Source organism: Babylonia areolata, chromosome 14, assembly GCF_041734735.1.
Source record: "Babylonia areolata isolate BAREFJ2019XMU chromosome 14, ASM4173473v1, whole genome shotgun sequence".
Classification (NCBI taxonomy): domain Eukaryota; kingdom Metazoa; phylum Mollusca; class Gastropoda; order Neogastropoda; family Buccinidae; genus Babylonia; species Babylonia areolata.
This window is the reverse complement of record NC_134889.1, coordinates 208,986-232,500: the sequence shown is the minus strand read 5'-3', so window position 1 is coordinate 232,500 and position 23,515 is coordinate 208,986. Positions and strand designations below refer to the sequence as shown.

Below are 23,515 nucleotides of genomic sequence, written 5' to 3'. Positions count from 1 at the left end.
TAAGTGGAACTGGGCCTGGCAGGATGAGATCGTGAAAACAGAAGTAAAGAACAAAAAAATAACTTTACGGGTAGGTGACGCCATTCACAAAATCGACGCCACAGGCAAAGCCAAGTGCAATTGGTGTCAGATTGTATGGCTGCATCTCTTCAGTATAGGCACGGAAGCTTTTTTCAGATTTACATTAAAAACGGAGCGTCCGTTTTCTGGAAGAAGAAAAAAAAGAAAAACCGATGTGCAATTCTATATCGTTTACCGATGATCTGTCAAAAATGAAAACGGAATGCTCTTTGGAAAGCCTTGTTTGTTGACCCCTTGAGAGGCGATCCAGTGACTTGTCAGAGCACCAGAATCAAAGTGTGAAAGTTTCCTAATGGTGGATTGAAGTAAGAATGCTGATAATGAAAGGCCATCCCTGTGCAGGGATATCACTGTGAAAAGCATGCACGTGCACACATGCACATGTATGCGGTCGATCACACACACAGGCGTGCACAGACATGTGAGTGCACGCGCGCGCACACACACACACACACAAACTTGCGTGCACGCATAGATACGTGTAAACGCCAGTGTGCGCGATCTCCATCCCTGTCAAGCCACAAGGGCCGTGGGTACATCTGCTTGACCCTCTGTTCATTCAGCAAAAGCTGCAAAGGTTTGCCACTTTATGCACAAGTGACACTGTTGTGATTGAAACAGAAACTTTGTAGCAATTGACGTCAGTGTTTTTTCTGACACAGCCGACGCTGGGGTACAGATAGTTCATGGCAAGAGTCAGTTTATTTAGATTTGAGACCTAAAGCCAGATTACTAAAGTTACACATGCACGCACAGACACAGAGCTGAATTGAATGTGTGCGCGCACGCACACACACTCTTTGAAAAAAAATCACATGAATGCACTCACATATACACATATTTTGTTTTCAATTTTATCTCTCTCTCCTTCACACTTGCATATGTGCACACGTGAGCGTTCACACACACAGAGCTGAATAATATGCACATGTGCACGCACACTCACACACACGCACTCTCTCTTTCTCGCACGCACACATACGGTGATTGAAAACACACACACACACACACAGAATTGTAGTGAAAGCAATGCACGTATATGCACATATTCAAACTTCCACATTTTCCTCCCACCTTCCCCCCTCTCTCTCTGTCTCTCTCTCACTGTTTGTCTTTCCCTCTCTCTCTCTTTCTTGCATTACACACAGAGTTGTATTGAAAACACACACACACGTGCGCAGAGAGAGAGATCCATTGAATTTGAAAGCAATGCATACACATGCACAAATACAACTTGTATTCTTTCCACCCACCATCCCCCCTCTCTTTCTCTCTGTCTGCCACCCCCCTCTCTCTCTCTCTTGTTTACACACAGTTGAATTGAAACCACACATACACACACACGTGTGCGCACTCATGCTCGCTTGCTGTCTCTCTCTCTCTTTCTCCCTCACACACACAGTTAGTTGAACACACACACACAGAGTCCAGGCTGGGCAACTCTCAGCGGATCCGCTATTTTCAGCAGAAGAGCAGATTTCATAGGGGGAAAAAAGTCACTCCTCAAATCTGCCCCCGCCTGCAGACTTCACTTTTGTGATTTGCTCTGGTACCCATCCCCTCTCTCTTGAGTCTCCTACCAGTGGTGAAGGAAGGGGTGTGGAGGGGGTAAGGGGGGGATAAAACCACTGTCAGTGACTGTGGCAGTTAACTTTGGCATTGAGCCAGGACACTGACCACAATTCTAGCTGAGAATCCTTGACTGCTGAAAGTGATACAACCAGCCACAGACCCACCCCCTCCTCCCTCCAGTCATTCCACTTCCCCCTTTCTTTCCTCAACCAACATACATGCCTGTCAGTGGAGCAGAGACTACAGCTGAAGAGACCAGACGGTCAGTTATATTGGTACAGTGCAAACTGGTGTGCTAAGAACACTTTCCTTGGAAACACCACACACACACACACACACAAGAGAGGCCCCCCAAACCTCTTAAAAATCACTCATTTCGTTTTCGGCCATTGGGCTTTGCCACCCTGGACCCTGGCCAATTTTCAGAGGAAACTCTCCAGCCTCACACACATACACACACACACACACTCTCTCTCTCATACACTCACTCACTTACTCACTCACTCACTCACCCAAAAAGTTTAACACACACAGAGATGTATTTAAAGCAGTGCACATACATGCACATACACGAACTTTAACTCTTTCCTCCCATGTCCCACCCATCCCCCATTCTCAGTCTCTTTGTCTATCTGTCTGTCTGTCTCTCTCTCTCACATATACACAGAGAGTTGCATTGAACACACACACACACACATACACACACACGCGCACACACACACACACACACACACACACACACACACACATGAGACAAGATCTTGAAAATCATGTCCCCAAGGCTGACTTTGACAGGTTTGAAAGCAAAAACACTTCAGTTTAGGAAGAATTGGACTGACTTTTTGTCTTCTGTGGGTTGGAATACCTCAGCAGCATTGGTGGCCCACAAGTACACATTTTATGGTTTGAAATTGAGAAAAACCTTCAGCTTCAGGGGGCTTCGCCCCCAGCCCCCACCAGGGGCATTGCCCCATGGACCCCCACTGGGGGCCTTCTGCGGTCCCCAGGTCTCCACCTTTCAGACTCAACCACAATTTTCCAATCTCATGCCTGTTTGTGTGGTGAGTGTGTGGGGAGGGGGGGCTGGGGGAGGGGTGTTTGTGTGGTGTGTGTGGGGAGGGGGGGGCTGGGGGAGGGGTGTTTGTGTGGTGTGTGTGTGGGGAGGGGGGACTGGGGGAGGGGTGTTTGTGTGGTGTGTGTGTGGGGAGGGGGGGCTGGGGGAGGGGTGTTTGTGTGGTGTGTGTGTGGGGAGGGGGGACTGGGGGAGGGGGGGACTGGGGGAGGGGTGTTTGTATGGTGTGTGTGTGGGGAGGGGGGGCAGGGGAGGGGTGTTTGTGTGTGTGGGGAGGGGGCACTGGGGGAGGGGTGTTTGTGTGGTGTGTGTGTGGGGAGGGGGGGGCGGGGGAGGGGTGTTTGTGTGGTGTGTGTGTGGGGAGGGGGGACTGGGGGAGGGGTGTTTGTGTGGTGTGTGTGTGGGGAGGGGGGGCGGGGGAGGGGTGTTTGTGTGTGTGGGGAGGGGGGACTGGGGGAGGGGTGTTTGTATGATGTGTGTGTGGGGAGGGGGGGACTGGGGGAGGGGTGTTTGTGTGGTGTGTGTGGGGAGGGGGGACTGGGGGAGGGGTGTTTGTGTGTGTGGGGTGGGGGGGGACTGGGGGAGGGGTGTTTGGTGTGTGTGTGGGGAGGGGGGACTGGGGGGGGGGTGTTTGTGTGTGGGGGGGAGGGGGGGACTGGGGGAGGGGTGTTTGGTGTGTGTGTGGGGAGGGGGGGACTGGGGGAGGGGTGTTTGTGTGGTGTGTGTGGGGAGGGGGGGCTGGGGGAGGGGTGTTTGTGTGGTGTGTGTGTGGGGAGGGGGGACTGGGGGAGGGGTGTTTGTGTGGTGTGTGTGTGGGGAGGGGGGACTGGGGGAGGGGTGTTTGTGTGGTGTGTGTGTGGGGAGGGGGGGGCGGGGGAGGGGTGTTTGTGTGTGTGGGGAGGGGGCACTGGGGGAGGGGTGTTTGTGTGGTGTGTGTGTGGGGAGGGGGGGCGGGGGGAGGGGTGTTTGTGTGGTGTGTGTGTGGGGAGGGGGGACTGGGGGAGGGGTGTTTGTGTGGTGTGTGTGTGGGGAGGGGGGGCGGGGGAGGGGTGTTTGTGTGTGTGGGGAGGGGGGACTGGGGGAGGGGTGTTTGTATGATGTGTGTGTGGGGAGGGGGGACTGGGGGAGGGGTGTTTGTGTGGTGTGTGTGGGGAGGGGGGACTGGGGGAGGGGTGTTTGTGTGGTGTGTGTGTGGGGAGGGGGGACTGGGGGAGGGGTGTTTGTGTGGTGTGTGTGTGGGGAGGGGGGGCGGGGGAGGGGTGTTTGTGTGTGTGGGGAGGGGGGACTGGGGGACGGGTGTTTGTGTGTGTGGGGAGGGGGGACTGGGGGAGGGGTGTTTGTATGGTGTGTGTGTGGGGAGGGGGGACTGGGGGAGGGGTGTTTATGTGGTGTGTGTGTGGGGAGGGGGGACTGGGGGAGGGGTGTTTGTGTGTGGGGGGAGGGGGACTGGGGGAGGGGTGTTTGGTGTGTGTGTGGGGAGGGGGGACTGGGGGAGGGGTGTTTGTGTGGTGAGTGTGTGGGGAGGGGGGACTGGGGGAGGGGTGTTTGTGTGTGGGGGGAGGGGGGACTGGGGGAGGGGTGTTTGTGTGTGGGGGGAGGGGGGGACTGGGGGAGGGGTGTTTGGTGTGTGTGTGGGGAGGGGGGACTGGGGGAGGGGTGTTTGTGTGGTGTGTGTGTGGGGAGGGGGGGACTGGGGGAGGGGTGTTTGTGTGGTGTGTGTGTGGGGAGGGGGGGACTGGGGGAGGGGTGTTTGTGTGGTGAGTGTGTGGGGAGGGGGGGCTGGGGGAGGGGTGTTTGTATGGTGTGTGTGGGGAGGGGGGGGCTGGGGGAGGGGTGTTTGTGTGGTGTGTGTGTGTGGAGGGGGGACTGGGGGAGGGGTGTTTGTGTGTGTGGGGTGGGGGGGACTGGGGGAGGGGTGTTTGTGTGTGTGTGGGGAGGGGGGGCTGGGGGAGGGGTGTTTGTATGGTGTGTGTGTGGGGAGGGGGGACTGGGGGAGGGGTGTTTGTGTGGTGTGTGTGTGGGGAGGGGGGGCGGGGGGAGGGGTGTTTGTGTGTGTGGGGAGGGGGGACTGGGGGAGGGGTGTTTGTGTGTGGGGGGAGGGGGGACTGGGGGAGGGGTGTTTGGTGTGTGTGTGGGGAGGGGGGACTGGGGGAGGGGTGTTTGTATGGTGTGTGTGTGGGGAGGGGGGACTGGGGGAGGGGTGTTTGTATGGTGTGTGTGTGTGGAGGGGGGGCTGGGGGAGGGGTGTTTGTGTGGATGTAAGATGTATGCATGCACATAACAATTGTCACGCCAATAAAATCAGTACATAACATTAAGATACATGAAATCCAAGTAAAATAAGAAAACATTTTTTAATTACACATACTTAAACATTTAAAAATCACTTCCAATCACACACACACAGAAACGTGTGTGTGGGTGTGTGGATTAGGATTAGGGTCAGTATGTGTAAGTGGTGTGTGTCTGTGTTTGTGTGTTACTGTTAAGGTTAGGGTTAGTGTTTGTATGTGTGTGTGATTGTGTGTATGTGTGTGCATGTGCATGTGTGTTTGTATGTGCTACTGTTAGGGTTAGGGTTAATGTTTGTATGTGTGTGTGTGTGTGTGTACATATGCATGTGTGTACATGTGCGTTTGTGTGTTAGAATTAGGGTAAGTGTGTGTAAGTGGTTGTGTGTGTGTGTGTGTGTGTGCTACTGTAAGGGTTAGGGTTTGTATGTGTGTGTGTGTGTGCAGTTCCATGGTTGTACACAACAGTACAGTCAGAGGAGAACATGTGAGCAGTAATTAATTGTGGTGGTTGTTGGCAGGCACCAACTTGCAGTGGGACTTTAAGGAATGCCCCACAGAGAACGAGTGCACCAATGGACACCACACCTGTGACGAGAAGACACAGGACTGCTTCGACACGCTGACCTCCTTTCGCTGCGAGTGCAAGGAGGGATACATCCGCACGCCAAGGTCTGGTGCTGCCATTCCTGTTTGTAGGGTACACTTGTGGGATGTGCTTGTCACAGTATGTTTGTGGATATGAAATAGAATGTGTTAGTGGATATGAAATAGGAAATATCCCCTAAAATGCATTCACTATGACACACTCTTCAGAATATAATTGTGGATATGAAATAGAATGTGAACATGAAACAGATAGATCCCCTAAAATGTGTTCACCATTGCACACTGCGTAGATTATCACTGTGAAATTGGGGGTGTGATTGTCACTGTGTCACCAGTAGTGTGATTGTCACTGTGTCACCAGGAGTGTGATTGTCACTGTGACATCAGTAGTGTGATTATCACCAACATATCAGGAGTGTGGTTGTCACTGTGACATCAGTAGTGTGATTATCACCAACATATCAGGAGTGTGGTTGTCACTGTGACATCAGGAGTGTGATTGTGTCACTGTGACATCAATAGTGTGATTATCACCATTACATCAGTAGTTTGATTGTCACTGTGACATCAGGAGTGTGGTTATCACCATTACATCAGGAGTGTGATTGTCACTGTGACATCAGGAGTGTGGTTATCACCATTACATCAGTAGTTTGATTGTCACTGTGACATCAGGAGTGTGGTTATCACCATTACATCAGGAGTGTGATTGTCACTGTGACATCAATAGTGTGATTATCACCATTACATCAGGAGTGTGATTGTCACTGTGACATCAATAGTGTGATTATCACCATTACATCAGTAGTTTGATTGTCACTGTGACATCAATAGTGTGATTATCACCATTACATCAGTAGTTTGATTGTCACTGTGACATCAATAGTGTGATTATCACCATTACATCAGGAGTGTGATTGTCACTGTGACATCAATAGTGTGATTATCACCATTACATCAGTAGTTTGATTGTCACTGTGACATCAATATTGTGATTATCACCATTACATCAGGAGTGTGATTGTCACTGTGACATCAATAGTGTGATTATCACCATTACATCAGGAGTGTGATTATCACTGTGACATCAATAGTGTGATTATCACCATTACATCAGTAGTTTGATTGTCACTGTGACATCAATAGTGTGATTATCACCATTACATCAGCAGTGTGATTGTCACTGTGACATCAATAGTGTGATTATCACCATTACATCAGGAGTCTGATTATCACTGTGACATCAATAGTGTGATTATCACCATTACATCAGGAGTCTGATTATCACTGTGACATCAATAGTGTGATTATCACCATTACATCAGGAGTCTGATTATCACTGTGACATCAATAGTGTGATTATCACCATTACATCAGGAGTGTGATTATCACTGTGACATCAATAGTGTGATTATCACCATTACATCAGGAGTGTGATTATCACTGTGACATCAATAGTGTGATTATCACCATTACATCAGGAGTGTGATTATCACCATTACATCAGGAGTGTGATTATCACTGTGACATCAATAGTGTGATTATCACCATTACATCAGGAGTGTGATTGTCACTGTGACATCAATAGTGTGATTATCACCATTACATCAGGAGTGTGATTATCGCCATTACATCAGCAGTGTGATTGTCACTGTGACGTCAGGAGTGTGGTTATCACCATTACATCAGGAGTGTGATTATCACTGTGACATCAGGAGTGTGATTATCGCCATTACATCAGTAGTGTGATTGTCACTGTGACGTCAGGAGTGTGGTTATCACTGTGACATCAAGAGTGTGATTGTCACTGTGACATCAGGAGTGTGATTGTCACCATGACATCAGGAGTGTGATTGTCACTGTGACGTCAGGAATGTGGTTATCACTGTGACATCAAGAGTGTGATTGTCACTGTCACATCAGGAGTGTGATTGTCACCATGACATCAGGAGTGTGATTGTCGCTGTGTCATCAGTAGTGTGATTGTCACTGTGACACCAGTAGCATGATTGTCACTATGACGTCAGTAGCGTCAGTAGTGTGACGTGTGATTGGTATTGATGTTAGTGTGTGGTGTGTCACCAGGGCTGTATGTACGGTAGTGTGTGTGTGTGTTGCAGTGTGTCACCAGGTCTGTATTCATGTATGTATATGTATGTATGTATGTATGTAAGGTTTGTGTGGTGTTGTGGTGTGTCACCAGGGTGCTGTGTATGTATTTTTTTTTATATGTATGTGTGTGTGTATGTATGTAAGGTGTGTGTACTGTGTGATGTAGTGTGTCACCAGGGCTGTATATGTGTGTGTACTGTGTGTTGTAGTGTGTCACCAGGGCTGTATGTGTGTGTGTGTACTGTGTGTTGTAGTGTGTCACCAGGTTTGTATATGTGTGTGTACTGTGTGTTGCAGTGTGTCACCAGGTATGTATATGTGTGTGTACTGTGTGTTGCAGTGTGTCATCAGGGCTGTATATGTGTGTTTGTACTGTGTGTTGTAGTGTGTCACCAGGGCTGTATATGTGTGTGTACTGTGTGTTGTAGTGTGTCACCAGGGCTGTATATGTGTGTGTACTGTGTGTTGTAGTGTGTCACCAGGGCTGTATATGTGTGTGTACTGTGTGTTGTAGTGTGTCACCAGGTATGTATGTGTGTGTGTACTGTGTGTTGTAGTGTGTCACCAGGTATGTATGTGTGTGTGTACTGTGTGTTGCAGTGTGTCACCAGGTATGTATATGTGTGTATACTATGTGTTGTAGTGTGTCACCAGGGCTGTATGTGTGTTTGTACTGTGTATTGTAGTGTGTCACCAGGGCTGTATGTCTGTGTGTACTGTGTGTTGCAGTGTGTCACCAGGGCTGTATGTGTGTGTGTACTGTGTGTTGCAGTGGGCGGTGTGAGCCGGTGTGTCACCAGGGCTGTATGTGTGTGTGTGTACTGTGTGTTGCAGTGGGCGGTGTGAGCCGGTGTGTCACCAGGGCTGTATGTGTGTGTGTACTGTGTGTTGCAGTGGGCGGTGTGAGCCGGTGTGTCACCAGGGCTGCATGGAAGGGGTTTGTGTGCGACCCGACAAGTGTGAGTGTAACTTTGGCTGGGTGGGCGACAACTGCTCCACAGAATGCCAGTGCCACAAACACAGCAACTGTGTTAGCGTCGCCAAGAAAGATGTTTGCATCAAGTGTGAGAATAACACCATGGTGAGGTTCTTGTGTGTATGTGTGTGTGTGTAGAAAAGGTGTATATTGTGGACCATTTTTCAGTCACCTGTCAGTGGTCATGTCCTACCTGTTTGATCAATTGTCACCATGTCCTACCTGTTCGATCACCTGTCAGTCACCATGTCCTACCTGTTATCACCTGTCAGTCACCATGTCCTACCTGTTTGATCACCTGTCAGTCACCATGTCCTGCCTGTCAGTCACCATGTCCTACCTGTCATCTCCTGTCAGTCACCATGTCCTACCTGTCATCACCTGTCAGTCACCATGTCCTACCTGTTTGATCAATTGTCACCATGTCCTACCTGTCATCACCTGTCAGTCACCATTTCCTACCTGTCATCACCTGTCAGTCACCATGTCCCTCCTGTCATCACCTGTCAGTCACCATATCCTACCTGTCATCACCTGTCAGTCACCATGTCCCTCCTGTCATCACCTGTCAGTCACCATATCCTACCTGTCATCACCTGTCAGTCACCATGTCCCTCCTGTCATCACCTGTCAGTCACCATATCCTACCTGTCATCACCTGTCAGTCACCATGTCCTACCTGTCATCACCTGTCAGTCACCATGCCCCTCCTGTCATCACCTGTCGGTCACCGTGTCCTACCTGTCATCACCTGTCAGTCACCATGTCCTACCTGTCATCACCTGTCAGTCACCATGTCCTACCTGTTTCAGGGTCGTCAGTGTGAGATGTGTCGCCCCTTCTTTGTGGGTGACCCCAAGACGGGAGAGCCGTGTGTGCCATGCCGCGAGTACTGCTTCAACCACACTGTGGTGTGTGTCAGTCGTGACGAGAATGAAGTGCGCATGATGGGGTCACAGCGGGTCATGGGGTCACAGTTGCACAAGATCGAGGTGAGATCATGGTCAGGTGTGGTCACACTGTTGGCTTGCACAGAGGACAGATAGCAGTACTCAGTGTCTGTCTCCATGCATGATGGATCAAAAAAGTGTGATACAGTGGATTGACTTTGTTGTCAGCAACAGAGGCAAGGGCTGTAAGGCCTTCCACATAGCTGTGTGCTGTTACACTGTGACATTGTGTACTGTAGCATGTGACAGTGTCCTGTCAAGGCAAGGGGTGTTCACAGCTGTGTGCTGTTACACTGTGACAGTTTGTACTGTAGCATGTGACAATGTCCTGTCAAGGCAAGGGGTGTTGACAGCTGTGTGCTGTTACAGTGACAGTGTGTACTGTAGCATGTGACAATGTCCTGACAATGCAAGGAGTGTTCACAGCTGTGTGCTGTTACACTGTGACAGTTTGTACTGTAGCATGTGACAATGTCCTGTCAAGGCAAGGGGTGTTCACAGCTGTGTGCTTAACACTGACAGTATGTATTATAACAGTGTGACAGTGTGTGCTGTAACAGTGTGACTGTGTGTTATAACACTGTGACAGTATCCTGTCAAGGCAAGGAGTGTTCATAGCTGTGTGCTGTAACACTGATAGTGTATACTGTAACACTGTGACAATGTGTACTGTAGCACTGTGATAATGTGTGCTGTAACACTGATAATGTGTGCTGTGACAATATGTACTGTAACACTGTGGCAATGTGTAATGTAGCACTGATAATGTGTGCTGTAACACTAATAATGTGTGCTGTGACAATGTGTACTGTAACACTGTGACAGTATGTACTGTAACACTGTGACACTATGTACTGTAACACTGTGACAATGTGTACTATAACACTGTGACAATGTCCTGTCAAGACAAGGAGTGTTCACAGCTGTGTGCTGTAACACTGACAATATGTACTCTAACACTGTGACAATATGTACTATAACACTGTGACAATGTGTACTGTAACACTGACAATATGTACTGTAACACTGACAATGTGTACTGTAATACTGACAATGTCCTGTCAAGGCAAGGGGTGTTCACAGCTGTGTGTTTAACATTGACAGTATGTGCTGTAACACTGTGACAATGTGTGCTGTAACACTGTGACAATGTGTACTGTAACACTGACAGTGTGTGCTAAAACACTGTGACGCTATGTACTGTAACACTGTGACAGTGTGTGCTATAACACTGTGACAATGTGTACTGTAACACTGTGACAGTGTGTGCTAAAACACTGTGACGCTATGTACTGTAACACTGTGACAGTGTGTGCTATAACACTGTGACAATGTGTACTGTAACACTGTGACAGTGTGTACTGTAACACTGTGACAGTGTGTGCTATAACACTGTGACAATGTGTACTGTAACACTGTGACAGTGTGTGCTATAACACTGTGACAATGTGTACTGTAACACTGTGACAATGTATGCTATAACACTGTGACAATGTCCTGTCAAGGCAAGGGGTGGTCACAGCCGTGTGCTGACAATGTCCTGCCAAAGGAAGAAACTCTGCAGCATACACACACTCACCATAATTAAAGAAACATCAGTGAAAAAATTCCTTTTTACATACTATTTGCAGAAATAGGATGAACAAATTGACACCACTTCACCCAGATCAGCTGATTTTTTTTCATTTGAAGGGAACTGGCACAGGTAAAAAAACAACAACAAACAACAAAACAACCACCAACCGAACAAACAAACGCAACTTCCAGATTTTCAACAGTATAAAAGACATTGCTGGATTCACTCACAGAAAGTCATGGATAAGGGGCACATGGTAATTTTACAAGTTCAAAGTATTAATAATAAGAAGAAGAATAGAATAGAATAGAATGTCTTTATTACCAAGTGTATCGGGGTCACAAGGAATATTGGGGGGGTAGTACATAACAAGGTACGAACATAATCGAAAATCATACACAAACACACATACAGTACAAATTAGGATACATACAAGTGCATTATCAATATTAAAAACTTGTGCATATTTACACATGCACGCACTGCACACACACACACACACACACACACACACACACACATTTGAACTGAAGCCGCATATTACATGTGGATGGGGCTGATGATTAGATCTTCAGGTAGATGGTTGTTGATTGCACAATTCTATTTATCATACTGGATTTGCTTGAGAGACAGGGCATTGACTGCTTTGGGGAAAAAGCTATTGGCGAAGCGATTGGTTTTCATCCTTATACTTCTGTACCATCGACCAGAGGGGAGCATCTTGAAAATCCCAAAAGCTGGATGTGATTTGTCCTGGCTGATTGATTTTGCTTTTTTGAGTAGCCGCTTATAATACATGTCTTCTAGAGAAGGTAGATCAGCCCCAGTTTTTACGATTCTGTTAAGGGCTGCAACTTCTGCCATGGACATATTTCCGTACCAAACAGTAATAGCAAAGTTAGCACACTTTCAGTGACTGCTCGGTTGAAATCAACCATGATTTCTTTTTTAATTCCAAACTTTTTGAGGCGTCGAAGAAAGTACAGGTGCTGTTGTGCTTTCTTAACAATATTTCCGTATTTTTCTCCCATTTGACGGGTGCAATAGCCGAATGGTTAAAGCGCTGGACTTTCAATCTGAGGGTCTCGGGTTCAAATCTCGGTGTACCTGGTGGGTAAAGGGTGGAGGTTTTTCCAATCTCCCAGATCAACATATGTGCAGACCTGCTAGTGCCTGAACCCCCTTTGTGTGTATGCACACGCAGAAGATCAAATACGCACGTTAAAGATCCTGTAATCCATGTCAGCGTTCGGTGGGTTATGGAAACAAGAATATACCCAGCATGCACACCCCCGAAAACGGAGTATGGCTGCCTACATGGCGGGGTAAATAAATGAAATGGTCATACGCGTATAAATGAAAACGGTTATATGCATAAAATGTTACATGTCTGTCTGAGTGTGTATGCGTGTGCATCTGAAATCTGATTGAATGACACAGGAAACGAATGATGAGTGCCCAGTGGCAGCCGTCAGTCGGCTCTACCCAGGTAGGCAGCCTGTGGTCAAATGTCCCCGTGTATGTAAAACACTTCGAGCTTGGTCTCTGACGGAGGATAGGCACTATATAAGTATCCACATCAATCAATCAAAAAACATCAATCATTTCAAATCGTTGGAAATGATCAGTCTGAGAAATTTAAATTCGCTGATGATCCCTACTTGCTTGTCTTTAATGACAAGTGGTAAGGGGTCAGATCTGGGTTTCCTGAAATCTAAAATTAATTCTTTCGTTTTTGATACGTTGAGTTCTAAGTTGTTTTGATCACACCAGCTGACAAGTTCCAGTACTTCTTCCCTATATTTTGACTCATCACTGTTCGTAATCAGCCCTTCTAGAGTAGTATCGTCGGCAAACTTGACCGTGGTGTTACGTTCATTTTGAGTTGCACAGTCATGTGTGAATAGTGAGTACAACAGTGGGGATAGAACACATCCCTGTGGGGTGCCTATGTTGAGAATACATGTGGAGGAGGTGAGGTCACCAACTTTAACAACTTGTGGTCTGCATCTTAGAAAATTTAAAATCCATGCACAAACTGATTCAGGCAGCGAGAGGTCTTTCAGTTCAGAATATAGTTTTGATGGTACTGTTGTGCAGAACGCAGAGCTGTAGTCAATGAAAAGGATCCTGGCATAGCTGTTAGGATTTTCGAGATGTCTGAGGACATTGTAGAGACCTATGCTAATGCCATCTTCAACTGATCTGTTAACTCTATAGGCGAACTGAAAGGGATCAAAAGATGGAGGAATGCAGGTTTTTAGGAATTGTAGAATCAAGCATTCAGATGTTTTCATTACGACTGATGTTAGGGCTATGGGACGATAATCATTAAGACAACTAGGCCGTGCGTTTTTGGGAACAGGAATGATTTTTTATTTCTTAAAGCAGTGTCACCACACAAGACTGAAGGGACATATTAAATATGTCAATGAAGACACTAGATAGTTGGACTGCACACTTCCTCAAAAGGCCTGGTGAGATGTTGTCAGGGCCAGCGGCTTTTCTCATTTTCAGAGACTGAAGTGACGTCTGACTTCATTCTCTTGGACTATGAAAGGGGGAGTGGGGGTGATTTTGGGTGCAGCCACGTCAGAAGTAGACAATGGTTTGTCAAATCTGGAGTAGAATGTGTTGAATTTGTCTGGAAGAGAACTGTCAGTGCTGTCGACTGTCTGATGGGTCATTTTATAATCAGTGATGTTTTACAGTCCGGTCCATACATTCCTAGAGTTGTTTTCAGACAGGTTTTCTATTTTTTTCCTATATAAAAACTTTGCCTTCATAATGCATTTTTCAACACTTCTTTTTGCCTTATTGTGGACTGTTCTATCATCAGTTTCGCGAAAAGCTCTCTCTTTTTCCTTTAGTTTTTGCCTAACAGCCCTGTTACACCAAATTTTGTTGTTTGAAAATATTTTGATTTTTTTTTTATGGAATGCACACACTTTCACAGAAAGAAGTATAATCGCACACTGTGTCGGTATATCCATTTAAGTCCCCAGCAGACTCTTTAGAAACATTCCAGTCTGTACATTCGAAACAGTCCTGCAAGGTCTCTAAGGCAGGAGCCGACCATTGTTTGACAGTTTTCACGACTGGTTTTTCAGCTTTCAGTTTTTGTTTGTAGACCGGCACCAGGTACATCATGCTGTGATCGGACTGTCCCAAGGCGCACGGTGGATTGAGTGGTACGCCTTCTTGATGGAGGTGTAGCAGTGGTCCAGGGTCTTGTCACCACTTGTTGGACAGTCCACTTGCTGGTACAGCTTCGGCATTTCTTTCTTGAGGCTGTCTTTGTTGAAATCACCAGCAACAATGACGGTGGAGACGGGCCAACTGTTTTCGCACTTGCTAATTTCGTCTGCTAGCAGACCAAGTGCAGCAGAGAGGTTCGCTGTGGGATGGATGTACACAGCGATCAGTGTCACTGAGGGAATTTCGCGTGGGAGGTAGAAGGGTCGGCACTGAATGGTTAGGAACTCCACATCAGGGAAGCAGGCACGCGATAGCACTTTGACATCGGAGCACCAGCGTGTGTTCATGAAGAAACACACACCGCCGCCCCTTTGTTTGCCTGAGTCAGCAGTGCGGTCAGCTCTGTGTACAGTAAAGCCTGGTGGTTGAACGGTGCTTTCAGGGATGTCCGGGTTAAGCGATTTTTCAGTGAACACAGAGCACTCTTTGTAGTCTCTGCTCGTCTGAATGTTACATGTAAGTCCCACCTCGCTTTCCACGTTTCCTCGCAGAGTGTGTGCTGACTGGTCGGAGTTCATGGTTGATGGTTGTAAATCATGATAGAGAGAGTTTAAGTGAGATCTCAAAACACTGGACTCACCTACCTGTTTCCTAATAGGCAGCAGCGTGTCATGATCATATTGTAAGATCGCAGCTGTTTCCCTAACACACATAAACAGAATTGAACACAAAATAAACTGGACAGCTATCCCCGTGTCGCCATTGGTCGGTGCCATTTTGAATCGATAATGTATTATATAGCGCTGAATCTTGTGCAGAGACAAATCAAAGCATTTTCACACTAGTCATTTACACGCATGCATAACTCTAAAACTGGAGAAACTAAAGACAAGGAAGAGGCAGGGAAGGGAGGCTATTTTGGGAAGAGGTGGGTTTTAAGGTCAGACTTGAAAGAGCTGAGTGTGGAGACTTGACGAAGCGAAAGAGGAAGTTCATTCCAATTGCAAGGTTCAGAGACAGAGAAAGAACAGTAGCCAACAGTTGAGTGTTTGAATCTGGGTATGCGTAAACAGAGTGGATCCGAAGCCGATTGTACGAGTAAGTGAGATGGAGTGTAGATGTGAAGGCAGCCACAGAGATAGGAAGGGGCAGATTTGTGAATACATTTATAACATAGAGTGTGAGACAGGGAGCCAGTGGAGATGTTGCAAAAGAGGAGCGATATGCTCAGATCTTTTCTTTCTGCGGACGAGTCAGGCAGCAGAGTTCTGTATGCGCTGAAGGAACTGAATGGATGAAGCAGGCAAACCAGACAGTGGAGAGTTACAGTAGTCAAGGCGAGAGAGAATGAGAGAAACAGCAAGTCTAGATGTTGCGTCAATGGACAGATATTTCCGGATGGAACTAATGCGCCGCAATTGACAGTAGCAGAATTGACATGTCTGACTGATACATTTTTGCATGGACAGTGTGTTGTCAAGGACAACACCGAGGTTCCTGACTTAACTGGGAAGAGGGATGGATGTACTGCCGAGCTTGATTGTGTCAGTTGTGATAGAAGAGAGTTTTTGTTTAGTTCTTATGATCATTGCTTCAGTTTTGTCTGTGTTGAATTGTAACTTATTTAGAGTCATCCAATTTTGAATGTCCAAGAAGCAGTTGATTGTTTCTTGCAAGAGGACGGCACTTTTTCGGGGGTATCACTCTTCTGGATTTGAGTGTCATCAGCATAAGAATGATGACTGACATCATGGCGGTTGATAATTTCAGCAAGAGGAGCAGTGTACAGTGTGAAGAGAACTGGGCCAAAAACAGATCCCAGTGGGACTCCATGTTCGATTTTTACGGGTTCAGACTGGAAATTATCAACAATGACAGACTGGAATCGATCAGTGAGATAAGATCTGAACCAGTTTATAACAGTGCCGTTGATACCAAATGTAAAATGAAGATGGGAAAGGAGGATTGAATGGTCTATCCTGTCAAAGACGGCTGACAAGTCAAGAAGAGTTAGAAGGGAGATCTGTCCTGAGTCGCATGCTAGCAGTAGGTTATTCAGGATGTGGAGGAGAGTGGTTTCAGTACTGTGGTCAGCACGATAGGCAGACTGAAATGGGTAGATGAGATTGTTGGAACAAAGGTGGTTGTTGAGCTACTTCAGGACAGCTTTTTCAAGGAGTTTGGACAGGAATGGAAGATTAGAAACTGGTTGATAGTTTTTCAAAATGTTTGTATCAAGGTTGGATTTCTTCAGAAGAGGCTGGACGATAGCAGTTTTGAAAGTGGATGGAAACGTTCCAGTGAGAAGGGATGAGTTGACAATAAATTGTAACTTTCAGAAAGTAATAAAGTCATTGTCTTATATGATGTATGTGTGTGTGTGTTTGTGCATGTGTGTTTGTGTGTGTGTGTGTGTGTGTTTGTGCATGTGTGTTTGTGTGTGTGTGTGTGTACGACAGCCGCAGCAGCGAGGCCCCAGCAAGAAGGACGCCATGTGTCAGAACTGTCAGCACAACACCACGGGCAACCGCTGCCAGGAATGCACAGAGGGGCACTTCCGTCGTCCTGATGACCCCACCACACAGCCCTGCATGCCGTGAGTGAAAGTGTGCCTTCATTATGTAGTGTGTAACATTGTGCCTTCATTGTGTAGTGTGTTCATTGTGTAGTGTGTTATGCCTTCATTTTGTTGTGTGTTACATTCTGCCTTCATTGTGTAGTGTGTGTGTGTTACATTGTCCCTTCATTGTGTAGTGTTACATTGTGCCTTCATTGTGTAGTGTGCGTGTTACATTGTTCCTTCATTGAGTAGTGTGCGTATTACATTTTCCCTTCATTGTGTTGTGTGTGTGTTACATTGTCCCTTTATTTTGTTTCGTGTGTGTTACATTGTCCCTTTATTGTGTTGTGTGTGTGTTACATTGTCCCTTTTGTTTTGTGTGTGTTACATTGTCCCTTTATTGTGTTGTGTGTGTGTTACATTGTCCCTTCATTGTGTAGTGTGTGTTACATTGTCCCTTCATTGTGTAGTGTGTGTGTTACATTGTCCCATAAAGTGTGTAATGTGTGTCTTACATTGTCTGTTACATTGTCCCTTCATTGTGTAGTGTGTATGTTACATTGTCCCTTCATTGTGTAGTATGTCTGTTAAGTGTGTGTTACATTGTCCCTTCATTGTGTTGTGTGTCTGTCACATTATTCCTTCATTGTGTTGTGTGTCTGTTACATTGTCCCTTCATTGTGTTGTGTGTCTGTTACATTGTCCCTTCATTGTGTTGTGTGTCTGTTACATTGTCCCTTCATTGTGTTGTGTGTCTGTTACATTGTCCCTTCATTGTGTTGTGTGTGTGTTGCATTGTCCCTTCATTGTGTTGTGTGTCTGTTACATTGTCCCTTCATTGTGTTGTGTGTCTGTCACATTATTCCTTCATTGTGTTGTGTGTCTGTTGCATTGTCCCTTCATTGTGTTGTGTGTCTGTCACATTATTCCTTCATTGTGTTGTGTGTCTGTTACATTGTCCCTTCATTGTGTTGTGTGTGTGTTGCATTGTCCCTTCATTGTGTTGTGTGTCTGTTGCATTGTCCCTTCATTGTGTTGTGTGTCTGTTACATTGTCCCTTCATTGTGTTGTGTGTGTGTTGCATTGTCCCTTGATTGTGTTGTGTGTGTGTTACATTGTCTCTTCATTGTTGTTTTTGTGTTACATTGTCCCTTCATTGTGTAGTGTGTGTTACATTGTCCTTTCATTGTGTAGTGTGCATGTCACATTGTCCCTTCATTGTGTAGTGTGTAATGTGTGTGTTACATTTGTCCTTTCATTGTGTAGTGTATGTGCTGCATTGTCCCTTCATTGTGTAGTGTGTGTGTGTTACATTGTCCCTTCATTGTTGTTTTTGTGTTACATTGTCCCTTCGTTGTGTAGTGTGTGTGTTACATTGTCCCTTCATTGTGTAGTGTGTGTGTTAAATTATTTAGTCCCTTCATTGTGTAGTGTGCATGTGACATTGTCCCTTAAAGTGTGTAATGTGTGTGTTACATTGTTCCTTTGTGTTGTGTGTTACATTGTCCCTCCATTGTATAGTGTGTGTGTGTTACATTGTCCTGTAAAGTGTGTAATGTGTGTAAAATGTGTGTATAAACATTAATGTGTATGATGTGTATAATGTGTGTGTGTGTGGCAGGTGTCAGTGTAATGGCCACAGCAACAAGTGCAGCAGAGACACAGGAGAGAACTGTGCATGTCAGAACAACACAGAAACCAACTGTGACTCCAAGGACGGTGGACCCCAAGGGTGTTGGCAGTTGCAGGTCGGTGTGGGTGTTGTGGAGGGGGCTTGGGGGTGGACATTTTGGATATGTGGTGTGTGTGATGGAGGAGGGGGTCATTCATGATATGTGGTGTGTGTGGTGGAGGAGGGGGTCATTCATGATATGTGGTGTGTGTGGTGGAGGAGGGGGTCATTCGTGATATGTGGTGTGTGTGGTGGAGGAGGGGGTCATTCGTGATATGTGGTGTGTGTGGTGGAGGAGGGGGTCATTCATGATGTGTGGTGTGTGTGGAGGAGGGGGTCATTCATGATATGTGGTGTGTGTGATGGAGGAGGGGGTCATTCATGATATGTGGTGTGTGATGGGGGTGGGGGGGTGTCATTCATGATATGTGGTGTGTGTGTGTGATGGAGGAGGGGGTCATTCATGATATGTGGTGTGTGTGTGTGGTGGAGGAGGAGGTCATTCATGATATGTGGTGTGTGTGTGTGTGATGGAGGAGGGGGTCATTCATAATATGTGGTGTGTGTGTGGTGGAGGAGGGGGTCATTCATGATATGTGGTGTGTGTGTGTGATGGAGGGGGTCATTCATATGTGGTGTGTGTGTGTGATGGAGGAGGGGGTCATTCATGATATGTGGTGTGTGTGTGTGATGGAGGAGGGGGTCATTCATGATATGTGGTGTGTGTGTGATGGAGGAGGGGGTCATTCATGATATGTGGTGTGTGTGTGTGTGTGTGTGTGTGTGTGATGGAGGAGGGGGTCATTCATGATATGTGGTGTGTGTGTGATGGAGGAGGGGGTCATTCATGATATGTGGTGTGTGTGTGATGGAGGAGGGGGTCATTCATATGTGGTGTGTGTGTGTGTGTGTGTGTGATGGAGGAGGGGGTCATTCATGATATGTGGTGTGTGTGTGATGGAGGAGGGGGTCATTCATGATATGTGGGGTGGGTGTGTGTGATGGAGGAGGGGGTCATTCATGATATGTGGTGTGTGTGTGTGTGTGATGGAGGAGGGGGTCATTCACATGTGTGTGTGTGTGTGATGGAGGAGGGTGGTCATTCATGATATGTGGTGTGTGTGTGTGTGTGAAGGAGGAGGGGGTCATTCATGATATGTGGTGTGTGTGTGTGTGTGTGTATGTGTGTGTGTGTGATGGAGGAGGGGGTCATTCATGATATGTGGTGTGTGTGTGTGTGATGGAGGAGGGGGTCATTCATGACATGTGGGGTGTGTGTGGGTGTGTGTGTGATGGAGGAGGGGGTCATTGATGATATGTGGTGTGATGGAGGAGGGGGTCATTCATGACATGTGGTGTGTGTGTGTGTGATGGAGGAGGGGGTCATTCATGACATGTGGTGTGTGTGTGTGTGTGATGGAGGAGGGGGTCATTGATGATATGTGGTGTGTGTGGTGGAGGAGGGGGTCATTCATGATATGTGGTGTGTGTGTGTGTGTGTGATGGAGGAGGGGGTCATTCATAATATGTGGTGTGTGTGGTGGAGGAGGGGGTCATTCATGATATGTGGTGTGTGTGTGTGTGTGGTGGAGGAGGGGGTCATTCATGATATGTGGTGTGTGTGTGTGTGTGGTGGAGGAGGGGGTCATTCATCAGATTCATGATACGTGGTGTGTGTGATGAAGAGGTCATTTGTGATACCTTTTGTGTGTGTTACATTCAGGTTTAACTTCAACACCCACAAGATAGACGAATACTTTATTATCTCTAAAAAAGGAATTTTTGTTGACTTATTTGCTGATAGAAATAGGAAAATAAAGACTGAAGCACAGAACAAGACAGGGAGGCAGGTGACATGGAGGTAGATAAAGGACTGAAGCACAGAACAAGACACGGCGTCAGGTGACATGGAGGTAGATAAAGGACTGAAGCACAGAACAAGACAGGGCGTCAGGTGACATGGAGGTAGATAAAGGACTGAAGCACAGAACAAGACACGGCGTCAGGTGACATGGAGGTAGATAAAGGACTGAAGCACAGAACAAGACACGGCATCAGGTGACATGGAGGTAGATAAAGGACTGAAGCACAGAACAAGACAGGGCATCAGGTGACATGGAGGTAGATAAAGGACTGAAGCACAGAACAAGACACGGCGTCAGGTGACATGGAGGTAGATAAAGGACTGAAGCACAGAACAAGACAGGGCGTCAGGTGACATGGAGGTAGATAAAGGACTGAAGCACAGAACAAGACACGGCGTCAGGTGACATGGAGGTAGATAAAGGACTGAAGCACAGAACAAGACACGGCATCAGGTGACATGGAGGTAGATAAAGGACTGAAGCACAGAACAAGACAGGGCATCAGGTGACATGGAGGTAGATAAAGGACTGAAGCACAGAACAAGACACGGCGTCAGGTGACATGGAGGTAGATAAAGGACTGAAGCACAGAACAAGACAGGGCGTCAGGTGACATGGAGGTAGATAAAGGACTGAAGCACAGAACAAGACACGGCGTCAGGTGACATGGAGGTAGATAAAGGACTGAAGCACAGAACAAGACACGGCATCAGGTGACATGGAGGTAGATAAAGGACTGAAGCACAGAACAAGACAGGGCATCAGGTGACATGGAGGTAGATAAAGGACTGAAGCACAGAACAAGACAGGGCGTCAGGTGACATGGAGGTAGATAAAGGACTGAAGCACAGAACAAGACAGGGCGTCAGGTGACATGGAGGTAGATAAAGGACTGAAGCACAGAACAAGACACGGTGTCAGGTTGTTGACATGACCAGTGGAGATGACTGACTATTCCAGGAATGATTGGGGAGGGGACCAACACAACACTGACACAACCACAACCACCACACATTCACAATGGCAGCCAAGTTTTCTCTCTTTAACTCACTCCATGCCAAGATTTTGCTTTTTTCCCTTGCAAATTCCTGAAAACCCAGGGTTTGTATAGGACTGGATAAAAATTTTCACAATAACAAATATATACCCAGACAGTTGAAATTTAGGATGTGTGTGCATTGAATGTTGTTCCATATTTATGCAAAAAAAAAATAATTTACTCACCATCTTGTTGATTGCGGTATCCATTTTTTGTGTACTTTTTAGCATTTTTGCACCCATCAGAAAGGTATTTACAAATGTTCCACATCACATTCTAACACTATTTGAAAAACTGAAGATTTAGTCAAGCAATGAAGTATGAACAGGTGGTGGAGAAAGTTAAAACACACACACACACACACACACACACACACACACACACACACACACACACACACAAATAAAATTGTCTGTACCTAATGCAAAAAAGAAGAAAAAAGTTTACTGTACACAAAAGCCTGACAAACCTGGTGTGCCAGAGAAGGGATGTGCTAGAGGGAAAAAGGCCAAATTGCCAGTCCGATCACTGGTAAAAACACCAGCAAAATCGTCCATTTCCTCAGTGATTTCGTTGTCAGTGTGGGACTCATCTGCTGGCACATGTACCTCACTTTCCTCTCCACTGTCAACACCCTCTTCAGCGGCCAAATCTAGTTCCATTTCATCGGGATCTGGTTCAAAATCACTGTCCGACGAATCAACATTAACTTCTTCAACATCAGAGCCTTCAGTTTGGATCATTTCCAAAGCAGCTTCAGCACTGAGTAACATTTCACCTCTCCTACTGCGTTGAACACTTCGTCATGATGCCATCTTGTCAAACAACTCGCACAGCTGAATGAGTGTATGCTTCATTATCATCTTTTAATGAGAGTGTCACTATACACACGTAGCTTCTGTGAATGAAAAGTTGGCCGGAGATAACTAAAGAATTATGTCTGCTTTTGAGTTTCGTATCCAACACGTCACTTGAGCAGCGCACATTTTCAAAATCCAAATCTGCATATGCGGACATTGGCATCTTTCACTTCATCCGATTGCATCCGCATATGCGGACAACAGCATTGAGTGAGTTAAATGCACTATTGTCGCTGTACCAACTGAGCTACAGTTTTTGTGAATGTGTGTGGTTGAATGTGTGTGTGTGTGTGATCCATATTACCTGTGTGTTGCATTGTTCATGGTTCAGTGAGTATTTCTTGTGTGCTGCATTCTTCAGGCTTCAAGGAATATTTCTTGTGTGTATTGCAGTGTTCATGGTGTAAGGAGTAATCCCTGTGTGTATTGCAGTGTTCATGGTGTAAGGAGTAATCCCTGTGTGTATTATAGTGTTATTGGTGTAAGGAGTATTTCCTGTGTTTGTTGTAGTGTTATTGGTGCAAGGAGTATGACCTGTGTGTTGCATTGTTCTTTGTGCCAGGAGTATTACCTGTGTGTTGCATTGTTCTTAGTGGCAGGAGTATTACCTGTGTGTTGCATTGTTCTTAGTGGCAGGAGTATTACCTGTGTGTTGCATTGTTCTTAGTGGCAGGAGTATTACCTGTGTGTTGCATTGTTCTTAGTGGCAGGAGTATTACCTGCGCATGTTGCATTCTTCAGGGTTCAAGGAGTATTTCCTGTGTGTGTTGCAGTGTTCTTGGTGCAAGGAGTATTACCTGTGTGTTGGATTTGTATATTTTGTATCTGTATTTCTTTTTATCACAACAGATTTTTCTATTTGAAATTCGGGCTGCTCTCCCCAGGGAGAGTGTGACGCTACACTACAGCGCCACCCTTTTAAAAAATTTTTCCTGTGTGCAGTTTTATATGTTTTTCGCACGGGACCTCGGTTTATCGTCTCATGCGAATGACTAGCGTCCAGACCACCAGTCAAGGTCTGGTGGAGGGGGAGAAAATATCAGCGGCTGAGTCATGATTCAAACCAGCACACTCTTCCTAGG

The 23,515-nt window shown here is 46.5% G+C and overlaps 1 protein-coding gene across 1 annotated transcript in view; it reads left to right on the top strand.

The window, feature by feature from the left end:
- The window catches only part of LOC143289705 (multiple epidermal growth factor-like domains protein 8), a 150,079-nt gene that overhangs the window by 109,843 nt on the left and 16,721 nt on the right, over positions 1 to 23,515 (top strand). Inside the window, exons 30-34 of the mRNA XM_076598755.1 lie at positions 5,538 to 5,688; positions 8,632 to 8,818; positions 9,526 to 9,705; positions 16,897 to 17,033; positions 18,619 to 18,745. Of these exons, the coding sequence (XP_076454870.1) occupies positions 5,538 to 5,688; positions 8,632 to 8,818; positions 9,526 to 9,705; positions 16,897 to 17,033; positions 18,619 to 18,745 (782 nt within the window). The remainder of the gene's footprint in view (positions 1 to 5,537; positions 5,689 to 8,631; positions 8,819 to 9,525; positions 9,706 to 16,896; positions 17,034 to 18,618; positions 18,746 to 23,515) is intronic.